This window comes from Podarcis muralis, chromosome 3 (assembly GCF_964188315.1).
Source record: "Podarcis muralis chromosome 3, rPodMur119.hap1.1, whole genome shotgun sequence".
NCBI classification, from domain to species: domain Eukaryota; kingdom Metazoa; phylum Chordata; class Lepidosauria; order Squamata; family Lacertidae; genus Podarcis; species Podarcis muralis.
In genome coordinates, this window is record NC_135657.1 from 82948738 (window position 1) to 82965284 (window position 16547).

Genomic DNA, 16547 nt, shown 5'->3' on the forward strand with positions numbered 1-16547 from the left:
CCCCCAAAAAAAAACCCTTCTTAGTATACAGTGTGTTCTGCCTCAGTGCAAAATTCTGAGTTCTGCAACCGGTATAAATTACACAAATGTAATATTTGCATAGATTTTCTTACTTTGAAAATATGTTTTGCTGGATGCAGGGAAGAGCAATGCAGTGTACCTTGGCTACTAGACATCCTCTTAAGGCTTTCTCTCCCTTCTCCTCAGGAGATTTTATCAGACCACGGGACCCACAGTTTTGCGTCTGTGTTCTCAGCCAAAACAACACCCCGCCAACCACTTTTTTCTTTTGGTTAAAAGTGAAATCTGAGATTTGTAAAGCTTCTGAATTCCACGCCCTTTGCTGAATTCCGCACATTTCTCTTGCTTGCTTGGAATACACACAGAATGCTCCGTTAACAATAAGTAGGGCTAGTTAATGAGTTCTTTCAGAACTGTTCAAAGGAATAAGTAGAGTTAAGTGGTTTGCAGATTTGCAGCCAACTGCATATTTCTAGACCAAATACATCTTCTGTTGCTCACCTCCATCCTGTGTTTTTTAGAGTTCTCTTCCTTTCTCTGCATCTGTGTGAACAAAAAACCCCCGATCAAGCTGCTGCGTCAGAGGGGTGCTAGACCTAGGCGTTGGGTTTCATTGGTATGTTACATCCCCTTGTGTATAATTTGTTTCAGACCTTATTGCAGGCAGGCGAGGGGGACAGGATCAAGGAGCTGCATATTTGCAGGCAGAGTGTTTTTACTGCAGTTTCCAAATTACCCTAGACTTCTAAAGTCACCCTTAAGTGCTTCAACAGTTACGAAAAAGGAGCCAAATAAAATCCCCAGCTGAATTGGAGCCAGTGAAGGGGAAGGCTGGGAGAGAGAAGAAACTTCTGAGTTAGCAGTTGCTGGAACTCACGGCTGGCCTCTGCATTTGCTCTGGGTCAGGGGTAGGAAGGAGGATGCAGATGGAATCCCCCACCACTTCTAAGACCACGGATTTCATGCATGCCAGTTGAAGTGCTTTCGGTTATCTCTCCTGTTGTTGGTGTGCATGTGTGAAGGGCAAAAAATGCTTCTTTAAATGCCCTCGTGTCTGTTTTTTAGAAAATCGATAGATGACCATGCCAGGAAGTTGCATGCCAGTTTTTCTGGGATATTGGTTTCAGTTGCAAAGCACTTCTTTAAAAAAAACAACAGAAGTTGTGTATGCTTGGGAGGATGTGTCTTCCATTTAATAGCCTCTTTGGTCACTTCTTTTAACAGGCGTTGCATTTTATGAGCTAGACATTTTTGCCCACACACTTCTGCCTCCCTAAGAATGAATTACCCTCCAACCATTCTAGTGGGCAAAGCTTTTGAAAGAGAAGGGAAGTGGAATGGAAAAGGAAAAACAAACAAGCACCAAATCCTGCTTTCAGACTCCCTTGCCTCCTAAGGATATGCTCCAGCCCTCCTATACCACTCCCTAAAGGATGCCTGTCCTTCTCAACACTGAGGGCTACAGAACCTCTTCCTGCCAAGGGCTACATTTCTCTGGAGATAATTTGTCAGGAGGCTTGGGGTTGTGGTGGGAAAAACCAGAAGTGGGCATGGCCAGAGCCAAAACTGGGTGGGGCCTACCTTTCTCTCCTTTTTGTCTCATTCCTTCTCCTTCTCTCTCTGTCTCTCCATCTTCCTACCACTTACAAGGCTGCCAGGGAGGGACAGGTTGCTCTTGCCAAAAAGCCTGAACTTACTACTTAAAGAAGACTTTCTTTCCTCAGTCTGTTTCAGCTTCACTCCATATTTCCCTCCTCCTCTCCTTCCTGGCTCTCCCCACCTGCATGAAATCTGGCCCTTGAGCCATACATTGCTGGCCTCTGATCTGTCCAGGAGTTTATCTATTAATCATTCATCACGTAGCTCAGTGGCACACTTTGGGAACTCAAATTTCAGCGGCACCCTGTGTGACACCAGAATTCAGTGTCCTTTCTCTTCTCACTACATTCTAAATAATCGTTCTGGGGTCCCCTGGAGCATCCACTGCAGTGCTACTGAGGCTCCCCTGAGGCTCCCCAAACCAGTCGTGCTCCCCTAAATCCATCACTGCATAGCTGGAAACCAATTCGTGTAACTTTCAGCAGATCTTCTCCCTTCTGCCACTTTCTGGTCACTTCAAATACTTATTTTTACAAAAGACTGTGTGAAATTGACATGGATGATGGTTTTGCACTGCCAGTAGCAGATCAGATGGGATGAACAAGCAAATTGGAAGGACAGGAATTTTCCCCACCCCACCCCACCCCACCCCACTGCCAATGCAAATTGAAGATATGGCATCCTAATCTAGATGGGAAGTGAAGCTTGGGGATAGAGGGGCTACCTACTCCCCCCAGAGCCCTGCTACATCATGCCAAAGGCCCTTCTAGTCCAACGTCTTGTTTTCACAGTGGCCAACCAGATGTCTATAGGAAGATGGAGGACCCGAGGGCAACAGCACTCTCCTCAATAGTGATTCCCAGAGCTGGTATTCAAAGGCATACATAGCCATCTTGGATTGTTTCCCCTGCCCCCAGTTCTAGTGAAAATTTGCTGCACTTATGGACATGGATACATAGCTAATATATCTTCTAGTTTGGCTCTAGCTGGCAAGGCATTATGGATATTTAAAGGGAACATAGTATGTATGGTGGCAGTGTGCATGAAGCAGAGGGAAAACCCCATCTGATCATTAAAGCACTTTCAAATAGAGATGTGATCCATATCTTATGTATAACACTGGGCTAAAAAAAAGAGCTAAGAGGGAGCAGAGGTGTATACTAGCTGCTCAGTGCTCAGCAGCTTCCCTTCTGCTGCTATGTGATTTCTTCTCTTCATCCATTTAAACGACTGAAAGAAATGTGTGCTGATTCTCTTCCTTCTTTTTCTTCCAATAGATTCATTCATGTGGTTGTGATCCAAACCGACAGCAATGAAGACGAGGCTTCCTGCAGCAGTTGCTGCCCTGTGTGCTCTTCTCCTCTGTGTGACAGAGGCTGAAGGTAAGTCATCCCTTCCTTTATTCCTTGGAAAAAAGTGATGGTGCAGAATTAAAGAAGGAAACAATTTCTCTCTAAGTGTGAGTGCTTCACCAAACCCCCTTTCCCCTCTCTCTCTCCCTCCCTCCGTCCCTTTCCTTCCTTTCTGTGGTTTGTTTACTTCCAGAGAGCAACTCCAGCTGAGTAGCTCCACTCTCCTTCCTCTTCTTTGTTGTCTTCCCAGTGTGCTGTCCACACTGGATGTCTCCTTGCAACCAGAAGCTGGCCTCTGCCCTCCCGTGGCCTCCTTTCCTCTTTCCCTCCCTCCCGGGAGAAGGACACCTGTACAAACTTGAACCGTCTCCTTAATAAGCCAGAGAAACCCTGGAGCGTTCGCACACGCCCTCCTGATGCTTAATTGCTTTGCTTTGTACTGTGAATACATAATAGACACATGCACAGTTTCCCCCCTTTCTTTTCTTAAAAAACAAACCCTTTATAAAATAAAATACTCCAACAGAATCTGGCTACCTGTGCATCTTTGTCTGAAATGGGGGTGGGGTAGATGGGTGAGGAAGGTGGGAAGTCTTTCCTAATGAATCAAACATTTGGGGCACCGCACTTGCTCCTGTGTAGGGAGCAATAACCGGATCCCTAGAATTAACATGACGTTCCTGCCATTCTTTCTCACACAGAGGAGACCGGCTTTCAGCAAAGCACCTCAAAGCTGGTTTGCTCCCTGGGATAAAGCTATTTCAGGTTTTTCCAAACTTGTAGTCAGTCCATCAACAGCTGGTGACCCCAGTGGCGTAGCGTGGGGGGTGCAGGGGGGGCCGGCCGCACCGGGCGCAACATCTGGGGGTTAGGGTTAGGGGGTGCAAATCCACGGGTTAGGGGGTGCAAATCCACGGGTTAGGGGGCGCAAATCCACGGGTTAGGGGGCGCAAATTACTTGCCTTGCCCCGGGTGCTGACAACCCACGCTACGCCACTGGGTGACCCAACGCCTGTCATCCCTAGCCAGCAGGACCAGTGGTTAGGGATGATGGGAATTGTAATCCAAAAACAGCTGGAGACCCAAGTTTGGGAAACTCTGGACTATTGTTCCCCAGTGCCGGTAATGGCTGTTTGCTGCAGGTGCTGCAGAGAATTGATCCCAAGGCTCTTGAGGTCATGCCAAAGCGCCTGGCCAGGCGGCTGCTTGTGCCAGGAACTCAGAAAGCATGCAAATAGTCACACTCATTCTGGTGGCCCAGGAGGGCCTTGGGCATATGAGGGAGGGGGTGTGCATGTCGTTCTGATGTCTCTCTCACACTGCCACCTGAGGCAAGTGGCTCCTTTGAGGCTAAGGACAAGGCTGGTTGTGGTCCTCACAGTAAGTGTTTAGTAACTTGGAATCTTCATGCCAGAGCCTCAGAGTTCTCAGTCCTGGTTTAGAATGTGTGCTCATAAGGGAGGAAGGAAATCTCTAACCTGGGATTTCCCTTTCTCATCTCAAGCAGTGCTGAATGACCCCTGGCATATCCACTGTCCCGGGGGTGCGACTAACCTCTGGCTCTCCATATGGTGGAAGTCCAGCAACATCTGGAGTGCAATAGGTTCCTCATCCCCATGCTGCCATCACACATAACATCACACATAACATACTTTAAATAGGTGAAGGGTTTTCCCTTCTCTCCTTTCAACCTCTCAGATTATTATTATTCTTCTTCTTCAGTGGCAACACCAGTGGTGAAGAGCTGGGATAGGGAACTTAGAGCCCTTCAGATATTGCTGGATTTCCAACTCCCAACAGCCCAAGCTACATGGCCAATGGTCAAAGATGATGGGAGTTGTAATCCAACAACAGCTGGAAGGTAACAGTTTCCCCACCTTTGGCCCAGAGGAGAGGAGAGGAGAGGAGAGGAGAGGAGAGGAGGGAAAGCCCTTCCCCCATGCTTTGCTGCTGTGAAGGAGGGGATATTCAGATCAAACATGTGCACAGCAAACTATTGCTGGCTGGGGAAATAGAAAAAGAGCAAAGAAAACCTCTCCCTCCTTTATCCATGCACTCATCCATCACATTCTTCCACTCAAAGCTCTTCCTTGAGATTTGTTAACCACACAATTAGCATTGTACTGAGCAGCACTGAATGCTCATAAATTTTCATACAAGAGTAGAAATGTAATCGGGTAACTTGAATGGACCCTCTTGATTCTTACACATATATGAGAATTTTTGCATATCTGTTCTTAATCTGCACAGCTGAGGGGGAAAACCCCTATGTACTGTACTGTTGCTGCTGCATCCAGAGGGAGGTAGTAGCTAATAGTGCCAGCACTGTGGATTTGTGCGGATGGGACTTTTCCAGGATCTTATTCTGTACAGATTGTAATTTGCTGCATCCAGTTTTGGAAGCTTCAAGTCTGCTTAAACTTTGGTCACCTCTCTTGTTGACAACTGCACCCTTCTCTCTAGCCTTGCCTTGTCACATCTCGGTGCCATCACCACTATCCAAAACTCTGCTGCTTCTGTTTTCTCCCTACTATTAGATTCCGCCCCCCGCATACACCCTGGGGCCTGGACCTATCCTTTTCTTCTGTGTGCTTATGCTATGAAGTACCAGGATGCAGCCTCTAGCAATCTATGTGCAGCATATTTATCCTGGCAGTGCCCATAAATAGTGTTTAAAGAAAAAAATTCATTAGGTTAAGAAAAGACTTAGGGTAAACTGCATTTAGGCAATATGTTTACAAATCCTGGTGAGGGGCACATGTGGCCTCTCATTGTGGATGTGTTTCAAGATATGCCTTTGATACACTGGAGCAGATTTCAGACCTTTTGCGTGCTCCATTCTTTCTTAATATTCCATGGAGGAGGGTGGCAGTCGTGCTGTGCCACTTCCCCATTGGATCTGTTGCGGGAGGTCCTGCTGGAGACTTCAGCTCCATAACATTATCCTGGCTACAGCCGAAGACACAAAGTAAAGGACTTCTTGCGAACATAGCACCATGATGCTGTCACAGCATGCAAAAGTACAAACTGAATGCGTGCAACTTGGGAGTAGTGTGTGCTGCTCTGATGGGATATGCATCAAGTATGTATGAGGGTAACATTTATCTATCTCGTTCAAGTTGCTTGGGAGCCTTTGGAAATCTGTGTTGAAGGATAAGATGTGGTTTAACTGAATGTGTCGAAATCCAAACCAACATTCCAATCCATACATGACCTCAAATGTCTGACTTGTACTTATGGTTGGTTCTAACCTAAGGCCACAATTCCCAAATCACTGATCACAGAAGTCATTGAGACTAGTCCAGTGTAGGTGGTTTGATTTTTTTTTTGCATGCAGATCTGAAATGATTACTGCTTTTCAGCTTCTAGCTGGCTCCTGGTTTTATTATAGGTTGCAACAAAACCAAAATATTGGTATCTCATAAAACAACACAGACATTGGGTTTTTTGCCCTGCCACAGACTGGTTTTAAAGCAGTTCTTTCCCCCAAAGGAACCCTAGAAACTGTAATTCTTGGTGGGGAGGGTCCGTGTCTGTTAAATGGGTATAAAACTGAAAGAAGCTTGCTGTTTTAGATGTATCTCCTAGAAGCCCAAAACGCTGTGATTTGTTAAAAAGGTGTAAACCCTCCCAGCTAAATCTAGACTGGTTTACTTGTTTCTACAAGGCAGCAATTAATTTTGAAATGTTTTCAGCACCCTCACCCCTCATTCTAGAATTACAGTTCTTTCTAACCCCAATACAGAACCAACCCCTTTCAGGTGAGCATTCAGGTGAGCATGACGATACCCTTCTATGCAGTTCTGTGCCTTTTGGTGCACACTAGGACCTGCAGACTGGGATACTCATCTAGCATTAGAACATCAGCTAATAACACCACTCTCTCCCTCTGAAAGCCACACACAGGGGGGAGGGGAAGCATAAGAAGTAGGAAGCAACTTTTTCTGAGCTCTCTTCTTCCTAATTTGGGACAGTAGGGCAACAATAGGTGCCGTTATCCCCCTCAAATCTGATGATTATCAGTGGGGCGTCTCTGCCAGGGTTTGGTTTCTGTATATTGGAATATTCTTTTTTCCTCCATGGGGGGAGTATTCCACCATGTCAGTTTTCACCTGAAATATGACTTGTCACAGCTCAGGCACTGAACAGACTTTCAGAGAGGTGATAAATTTAAGGTAAGGCTCCATGAGTGGGTCTCTGACTGCTGGCCCTCCCCCCCCCACCTCCCCAGCTGTCTATGCTTTAGGGGAGCATGTCTAAAGCTGTGCTCTTCATGTGTAGGTTGTTTCCTATTTGATTTAGAGCTCTGATCATGTGGAGTATAGAACCAGAAGGTGGAGGCACTTACCTGACTTCCCAGCAGGTGAGTTGCTGCTGCTTACCTGGGGTGGGGGTGGGGCAAGATGGTGGTGACGTTGGGGAAGGGCAGATGGCGCTGGCTGAACCACCAAGATAGTCCATTAACTTTCTTGATGCCTTCCCCTCTTCCTCCTGGTAAGTAGCAGCAACTCACCTGCTGGGGGAATTATAGCATTGCAGTGTTGGAAGGGACCCCCCCAATGGTCATTTAGTCCCACCCCCCACAGTGCAGGAATACTGCCTATAGGTGTCCCTGTGTGGTCTCGAACCACCAACTTTCTGATTAACAGCTAGAGGCAAGGACCCATTGCGTTACTGGGGCCATGTTAAGAAGTAAGCCAGTATGCAACTACTTAGCAGCTATATAGCAAATTACCTCTTCCTTATTCCTTAAATATTAAATAAAAACACACACACACACACACACACACACACACACACTGCATGGGCATAGTCCACTATACATTTCTGTCATGGCTTGGTAGCTTGAGTCTAGCCTTCTTTTAAATATTGCTTTCCTATCTCGTTAGATATTCACAGGGAGTAGCCAGATAGTGTCACCTGTAAAAATGCTGTCTTTTGATTAATTTTTATTGCATTTGATACCCAAACCAATGTGAGAGATAGACAACCTCATGAAGGGCTTGTGTTCCTCATCTTAACTAGTCAGCGTATGTTTACAATGCTAACAGTTGTGTGAACTTGATCAATATAATGACTACCTATTGCTTATGTTTATTTTAGTGAGAGAAATATGCGGAAAACAATATAAATCATAGCCCTGTTCTTGGCTTTACCACAATACTTTCAGTGGTATAGAATAATTTGTGAGAGAACTGAACCTGGGAATAAGTTTCCTTGATTTCTGTGGGACTTATTTCAGAGTAGACACGTGCAGGATTGCATTGTGGGCTCCTTTTTCAGAGTATTTTATACACTGGTACAGCTATTTGACTAGAAACAATCACACAGTCAGGAAGGACTCAGAAGACTCTTCACAACGTAATAAAAAAGTAATTAAATTGGCTCATAGAATACTACATTTTATTAGTATATTACTTGCTTTCGCCATTTTGAAGTCTGATTTCCTCAGTCATCCATAGTAGTGAAGTTAAAAGACAGGTTTGGATCCAACCAATCACTTTATGCATGATGAAGGGCTTGTGCATGTCTAGTGGGCTTCTGAGAAACAGAAGCAGACTACCTATGCCACATCAGAAACTGCTTTAGAAACACCACTCTGTTTCAAAAGTGGCTAGGTATGATGCATAGGGGAATGCTGTTTGAGAAATAGAAGATCTTTTAGTTGCACAGAAATAGTTGCATGGTACTTTGGATCCTAGCCAGAGGCTGCAAGCCTGCCTTTTTGTGAGAAGCCGATAGGTTCTAGATTCATTGACACATTCATTGAGAAGTAATTCTATTTTTTAAAGTGTGCCCTTTGTCCAAATCTAGCAGAAGTATAGATTGCAATCCCATCGCACTTCACTTGCAAGTAAGCCTTACTGAGCTTGGTTATTTAGCTTTGAATTTCTTTGAAATAAACTCATGTATGATCAAGTTCGGAATAAACTCATGTATGATCCATACTCCTATGGAAGTAAATAATAACTGCGCCGTTGAATTTGCTACAAACAGATGATCTCATATGAGAGTTAAAAGTGATGTTCACACTATATATATATATATATATGCCAAGTGCCACATCTGAGTTTTCACAAAGCAAATTGCAGTCTTTTGAAATGTTAAAGACTTTTCCCCACAGTTAGTTTTTTCAGTTTATCTGGAATCCGGTCATTTGGATATCATCAAGGTGGGCTGCTGCTGTCCCTCAGCAGTTACAGCCTAAGACCTCTGCTGCTTCAGGTCAATTTACCTTCAAGGTTGGTGGTGCTATTTTTTTCCCATGTACTGATTATTTAAAAAAGAGCATGCTCAGGTCAGTTGTCTCTGCCTTTGCATTAAATTTGTCCTGAGCCATTGCTATGGAAACAATATTTTATAATGGTATTCTTTAAATTGTTGCGCATCCTACTATTAACATCTATTGCATGACTTTGGTACAGTATATAAATGTATGCTTTAAGTTTTGACTGCAGAAGTGTGACTGGCTTAAACAGAATGAAGAGTCAATTGTACATGCAGATTAATATTCTAATCTCACTGCCTGTGTATGGACAATAGGAAAAATAACATGTATTCTAGTTACTACTATATCTACTACAGCAACAGCACAAAGCCATATTATCCCATTTTCATTGGAAATGACCATATGTTAAAAAACATTCACTATTTATTCAAGACCTCAAGCTCCCCCACATATAATTGTATGAAATTTTGTTATGCATTTTTAAAGCTGTGAATCATTTGGAATGCACACCGATGAAGTGCTTCTGTGGTCAATGGAACTGCAGTGTCATAGGCGATGAGTGAATTATCTCCCTGGAAGTAGTTAACATTTTGTCATTGATTGCTCAGAGGCCCACTTTTCAGTAAGTTGGGTTTTTTTTTATAATTTAAAAAGGCCAAATTAAGTAAAAATGGACATCTTCCAAGAAAACCACAAGATATGGCTCATTCACAATGCTTGCCAAACAATCTGAGGTATTAAAGGAAAGCACAGCTGAATTTCATCTGCCTTTGTTAGACTTGTTTAAATAGTTATTTATAGAACGCCTACCATGCACTGACAGTGAATCAGTAAAATCCTGCATGACTCAGCATGAACAGTTTAACCACGAGAATATCATTATAAAATATTACTATGAAACGTCTTTGTGTAATGATCCTTGTACATGGAAGCTTCCGTCCATTGTGGGAAGCTAAACCAAAATAAAAAAATTGACTTTTCATATACATACATGCATGATGCTGCAAGATAGCGTATGTAAACTATTCCTTTCTGTACTGTTCCGTTCATCGTCTCATTAGCTCCCACAAATTTATTTGCAGTCATTCGTTTGGATCACTGATGACCTTTTCCTTGTCCCCCCCCCCCATACATTCTGTAAATAAATGTCTATAAATATACCTTGATGTTGTCTTTCCATAATTAACCATTGTTGTGTAAACGCCATACTGGCATTTTGTGTTAAAATGCCATTCTTTAGTATGGATACACCTGCTGCAAAGGGGACATGATAAAAGATAAACAAAAAGTTTACACCTCAGGAATAGTATAGCAAAGGTGGTGTAAACAGAAAATGTGTGGTTTTTTTAAAAAAGTTATACATAATAGTTCAAATGTGATAGGTAATAATTTCTAATTTGTTAACCCCTTCATTCCCAATTTTATGTATAAGCAGAGTCAAGATAAGCCACTTGGGCAGCTTTTTGGAACTGAGGGGTTAAACTCCAAGAACAAATATATGCATATATATATGTGTATGGTATAAATTGAGCTCTGAACCGCTCAAATCTTTACCACATTCCAAAATACATATTTCTCTTTTTCTCTGCCAAGCTTTTATTTTATAAAAAAAGTTTCAAATGTGCAGAGACCATTTTTAAAAAGACCGATAAATTCTTTGATGTCTTATTGAAAGGGATTATTGTGTTAATGTCAAGTGATCTCATGGTGTTGTAAGCAGGTTGTGATTTGGCATGCTTCTACGAATTGCACCCAGCATGTTAAAAACATTCTTTTAATTGTTATGTGAAATGTTTGCATATGTGGTTATTATCTGTGAACTCATTGTACATGTATCCAAATGTGTTTTCTATTGTGCTTGATTTTGCTGGCCATTCTTGAATGACTTGGCAATTCAAGAAACAAATGTTCTGTGCTGTCCTCTGTAATGTGTATTCTCTTTGATGTGTTTTGTCATATTCCATCACCTTGTATCCTCCCTTTGCCAACAGCATATCCTTATATGTGTTGGAAACAAATTTATGCAAAGACATATCTTAGCAAGCTTTGCTTAACATACATTTTTTAAAAATTTAACAAAATGTTCATTTGTTCAACATTTAAACACACTCTTGCTTGGTGTAAATCTTTTGCAGTTAATCCGCCGTCAGACTTGAATTTTAAAATTATAGATGAACATACTGTTCAAATGTCATGGACAAGACCATCTGATGCAATAGAAGGTTACAGGATAACAGTGACACCTGAAGCTGGTAAGTTTTGGCGTTCTAATAAGCTGAAACCTCAAATAATGCAGTCTTGCTCTATTTCATTCATTTTTCCTAGCTGATTTTTTTTTTGGGGGGGGGTATGTCCAAATACAATATGAAAATACATACCAGGGACAGCTGTAATTTGTCCTAAATGATGCCTGGTAATCATGTTCAGAATGGTTTCCTGGCAGGTGCACTAATTCTAGAGGGCAGAGGCGTCATCTGCCCTCTTAATATTCTTTAAAGGTAAAGGGACCCCTGACCATTAGGTCCAGTTGTGACTGACTCTGGGGTTGTGGCGCTCATCTTGCTTTATTGGCCAAGGGAGCCAGCGTACAGCTTCCGGGTCATGTGGCCAGCATGACTAAGCCGCTTCTGGCGAACCAGAGCAGCACACGGAAACGCCTTTACCTTCCCGCTGGAGCAGTACCTATTGATCTACTTGCACTTTGACGTGCTTTCGAACTGCTAGGAGCAGGGACCGAGCAATGGGAGCTCACCCCGTCACGGGGATTCGAACTGCTGACCTTCTGATCGGCAAGTCCTAGGCTCTGTGGTTTAACCCACAGCGCCACCCACATTCCTTAGCACAAGCCTAAGCCCCCACTAGCGAAATCACCTAGACAAGTGCAGCATCAAAGGCAGGCTCCTCCTAAGCATGAGAAAAGGGGAGCAGCAGCTATTGAAGCTGTGAGGCGCTGGGCAAGGCCTCCTCCTGATCATGTTCCCACCGTGGCAGCGCCAGTCCCCAGTTTGGGAAACCCTGCTGAATGTGATGGAACGTGGCAGGGGTAACTGCCATTAGAGTAGCTGGGTAGTAGGCAGAAGGGCCATGGCAGCTTTGCCTCTATGGCCACACTCTGATATCAGTGCAATTCAGCCACTTTCTGCTGGGCCACTGTACTATGGACATGCTACTATACCTATTTCAGGAAAAGAAGTGACCGTGAAGTTTCTACATTTCTTTCATTGTTAAATAGGTAAAAGCTCTCTTGTATTGTTTTGAATGAAACTTTGCAACTATGACGTGTTTATTGTTCTACATATATTGTGTTGCAGATGGACCTACTAGAGAATTTACCCTAGCACATAGCGCTACCCAAACTTTATTAACAGACCTTACACCTGATACTGAATACATTGTAACGATAAGTTCATATGATGACAGAGAAGAGAGCATATCTGTCTCTGGACAACTTACAAGTAAGTTCGCATTATTGATTTAGATTTATCCAGAGCGTCACAAAGGTCTCCCTCGGGAGGTAGTGGACTCTCCTTCCTTGGAGCTTTTTAAGCAGAGGTTGGATGGCCATCTGTCATCAATGCTTTAGCTGAGATACCTGCATTGCAAGGAGTTAGACTTGATGACCCTTGAGTCCTTCCAGCTCTACAGTTCTATGGTTCTATGACCCTGGTATTATTTGGGCACAGTTTCCTGTCTCCATATGCTTCTGTCATGTAATGAGCAACATTCACCTGAAGAATCCATCATTCCCCCCCGCCTCCATAATAATATTTCAAAAACCTGAAGGCATGCAAGAAAACTGTCACTTGCAATGAGGTTATCAGATAAATGGGGTTATCAGTATGTTGGCTGAGCCCACCCTTGCTATGACTTTGCTAGGCTTTCTCCACATGTTGACTTTTGTAGTAAATGTGCCCCCATCTGTTCTGAATTTGAAGGAGAATAATGGGATGTGAATCACTGGAGAAGCCCAAATGTTTTGGCCATATTTACATACTCTCCCAGCACATCCTTAGATTCTGACAGTTTATCAGTGATATGGGATACTTCTTAATCCTATGTTATTTTGTTGTTCCAGTTCAAACAGGTGGTTTAGTAACAACAGAAAAGAAAATCGAAGAAGTTCAGTTACAAAGTAAGTGGCTTTGCCCACTTAAAATCACTTAAAATCACATTAGGATTTTAATCACTGGAGGGCCGAGTTTGGGGATGCCTGCTGTAAATGAACAAGAATCTGATTCTAACTGTGAAGTGCCAACAAACAATTTATTTTTAGTCATATATTGCCTGTATAGTAAGGGGCTTTATACATATTATAGGTTGGATCCAGAGATCCTGTGGGTGGAGTTTCACTTATGGAATCTCCTGCTTGTGGAAGGAGAGGAAATATGTGGATTCTTCCTCTGAAAATCTATCCCTTCTAGTCAGTGTGGGAGGTGGTGCAGGAGTCAATGAAAATTGTCTCATATTTCTTTGTAGTGCATTACTTATGCTACATTACTTGTGTGGGTGTATGGCAATGGTCATTAATTTTGATAAAATTATATTTCAGGGTGTTCCCTCAGTGCTGTTACAGATCTAGTTTTTCTTGTGGATGGCTCTTGGAGTGTGGGCAGAAATAACTTTAAATACATCTTGGATTTCATCGTTACCCTTGTGTCGGCCTTTGATATTGGAGAAGATAAGACAAGAGTTGGAATAGTTCAGTACAGCTCTGATACAAGGACTGAGTTCAACTTAAATCAGTATTTCAAAAAGAGAGATCTCATTGAGGCAATAAAAGGAATACCATACAAAGGAGGCAATACAATGACAGGTATGGACTTTTAAATATTATAGTAATCAGGGATGTGCACCATTCTCAAAATTCACCTTGTATCAGTAATGTTGGAAAGCAACCTGATCTGTTTTGGATGCTCTCATTGTTTTTCTGATTTGACTTGTTATTTGGGTCCAAATTAGTTCTGTTAAATCTGAAGCTCACATTCCCTCCAATTGACTATAAGAGGAATCTAGAAACTGATGGATGAAAATTGCAGGCAATAGATCTGCCAAGCGATAGGCAGACCCAACCAGGGTTTTTTGTATGCAGGGAACCCTTAAAATATATTTTGTTATTTTAAAAACTACATTTTTTCTTTTTTTCTGCCAGAATTAGAGACAGTTGGTAGGCATAGTTCCCCCTTCTGAGGGGATGAAACCTGAGAATTATCATAATGATAGCTGCAGTGGTTCTCCCATTATCATTTGGTAGGTGGGTAAAATAGAAATCACTTGTGTGAGTGTAGAAAAACAGAAGAATGAAAACAATTTTATTGCAGTGTTTATTTTAAATTTTGTTAGAAAACAGAAAGGATGCTAACACTCCTCCCCCAAATTATTGTGGTTTGAGTGCCCTGAAGAAATAATCACTTTGATTAAAACCAGGACTTGCCCTTCAACATGAAAATATCCCGTGACCTCTCTACCCATGCACTGCACTCTACACTTCCTCCACATTCAGGGTGTTTCCCTAGTCAGTTTTTTAAAGCAAATGCAGTGGTTGCTTTAATTTTACAGCAAAATGCGGTGTCACAGAGCTTTAGGGAGTCTGATCCCGCTCGAGATGCATCATTAATGGTGCAATCCGATGTGGACATATGAAAACCTCATCAGAATCAACTCAATTTGCCTTGTCATTTTGGGCTGGACACAGAGCTGAAAACATGGATGAGTTTCAAGAGCTTATAATTTTTCTTCATTGATTGTGCTGCCTTCTTGATTTTACAAATTTTGAATTTCATCTAAACTTGGAACATCTGTGGATTTTTAAATCACAACCCATTTCCCAAATTTCAGGAGAAGCAATAGAATATCTGATTAAGAATACATTCATTGAATCTGCTGGAGCAAGAAAAGGCTTTCCTAAAGTGGCAATCGTCATAACCGACGGAAAATCTCAAGATGAAGTAGAAATCCCTGCAAGAGAACTTCAGGGCATAGGAGTTGAAGTGTTTTCTTTGGGTATGTCAGATTTCTGCAACAATTAAAGTATTAGTACAAATATTATGGAATTATATTAAAATTGTGTTAAAAGACCTGGGGAATAGTTTGGAAAAATGTATGCCTGCCAATTAAAGGATATAAAAGAAGTCACTATGTGAAGCTCTCTAGGGAGGTTGTCCCACAACCAGGAGTGGGGTTCTCTGCTGAAAAGGTCCTCTGAATCTCATATTGTGGGAGACACTCAACATTAGCTGGTGATGTTGGGGCCTGGGTAGGTAAAATGCTATCTGGAGCATTGGTGTATCACTGGCAAACATATTCACATATTGTTACTTTCTTCTTTTGAAGGAATCAAAGCTGCGGTCGCCAAAGAGCTGAAGTTAATTGCCTCTCAGCCCTCACTGACTCATGTTTTTAATGTGGCCAACTTTGATGGCATTGTGAATATACAGAATGAAATAATCTCGCAGGTGTGCTCAGGTGTTGATGAACAATTGGGTGAACTGGTCAGTGGAGAAGAAGGTAAGGGACATTTTAAAGTTTCACAAGAACTAGACTACTTGTGTACATAATCAAGCATTTCATCTCCTTGTTCTTGAGACCCAACTGGATCTTTGTTTTTATTTTTTTCAGCTATAGAGCCTGCCTCAAACCTGGTAGCTACGCAAGTCTCATCAAGATCCATTAGAATCACTTGGCATCCATCTCCTAGTGAAATAACTGGCTACAAGGTGGACCTCATTCCAATGATAGCTGGTGCCAAGCAACATTCATTGAGCGTAGGACCTCAGACTACTGCTTTTAATGTAAAAGACCTTTCACCAGACACTGAATACCAAATCAATGTGTATGCAATGAAAGGACTGACTCCCAGTGAGGCAGTGACTATTATGGAAAAAACTCAGGCAGTAAAAGTTCAAGTGGGTAAGTTATTGGCTACTAAGATTGCAGAATTGTGTTTGAATTGCATAAAAACAAAGCATTCTTGGGAAAAGATAGCTGATGTAAAAGACATAAAATATAATTTCATATTTTTCTTTTTAACTGTATTTTAGAAAAGCTTTGGGGACTGATGTTGCAAGGCAAAAAAATGGGCTTCTATTAATTTATCTAAAATGCACAGAGAGAAATAAATGGAGGACAAATGTTCATATCCTATACATACTTACCTAAGCATAAGTTCCACTCAACAATAGGACTTACTGCTGCGTACATATTTTACATGATATCAGAGAGAGAGAGAGAGAGAGAGAGTTTGATATCCCGCTTTATCACTACCTGAAGGAGTCTCAAAGCGGCTAACATTCTCCTTTCCCTTCCTCCCCCACAACAAACACTCTGTGAGGTGAGTGGGGCTGAGAGAC

At 42.4% G+C, this 16547-nt stretch overlaps 1 protein-coding gene across 13 annotated transcripts in view; it reads left to right on the forward strand.

The window, feature by feature from the left end:
• The window catches only part of COL12A1 (collagen type XII alpha 1 chain), a 111483-nt gene that overhangs the window by 6953 nt on the left and 87983 nt on the right, over positions 1-16547 (forward strand). For 9 of the 13 annotated variants that reach the window (XM_028722784.2, XM_028722782.2, XM_028722783.2 and 6 more), the window contains exons 2-9: positions 2898-3002; positions 11337-11453; positions 12513-12656; positions 13277-13333; positions 13751-14014; positions 15037-15201; positions 15532-15705; positions 15817-16107. In XM_028722784.2, the coding sequence (XP_028578617.2) occupies positions 2933-3002; positions 11337-11453; positions 12513-12656; positions 13277-13333; positions 13751-14014; positions 15037-15201; positions 15532-15705; positions 15817-16107 (1282 nt within the window). In that variant the 5' untranslated portion in view covers positions 2898-2932. The remainder of the gene's footprint in view (positions 1-2897; positions 3003-11336; positions 11454-12512; positions 12657-13276; positions 13334-13750; positions 14015-15036; positions 15202-15531; positions 15706-15816; positions 16108-16547) is intronic. The other 4 variants (XM_077926217.1, XM_028722792.2, XM_077926216.1 and 1 more) reach the window with 1 other exon arrangement.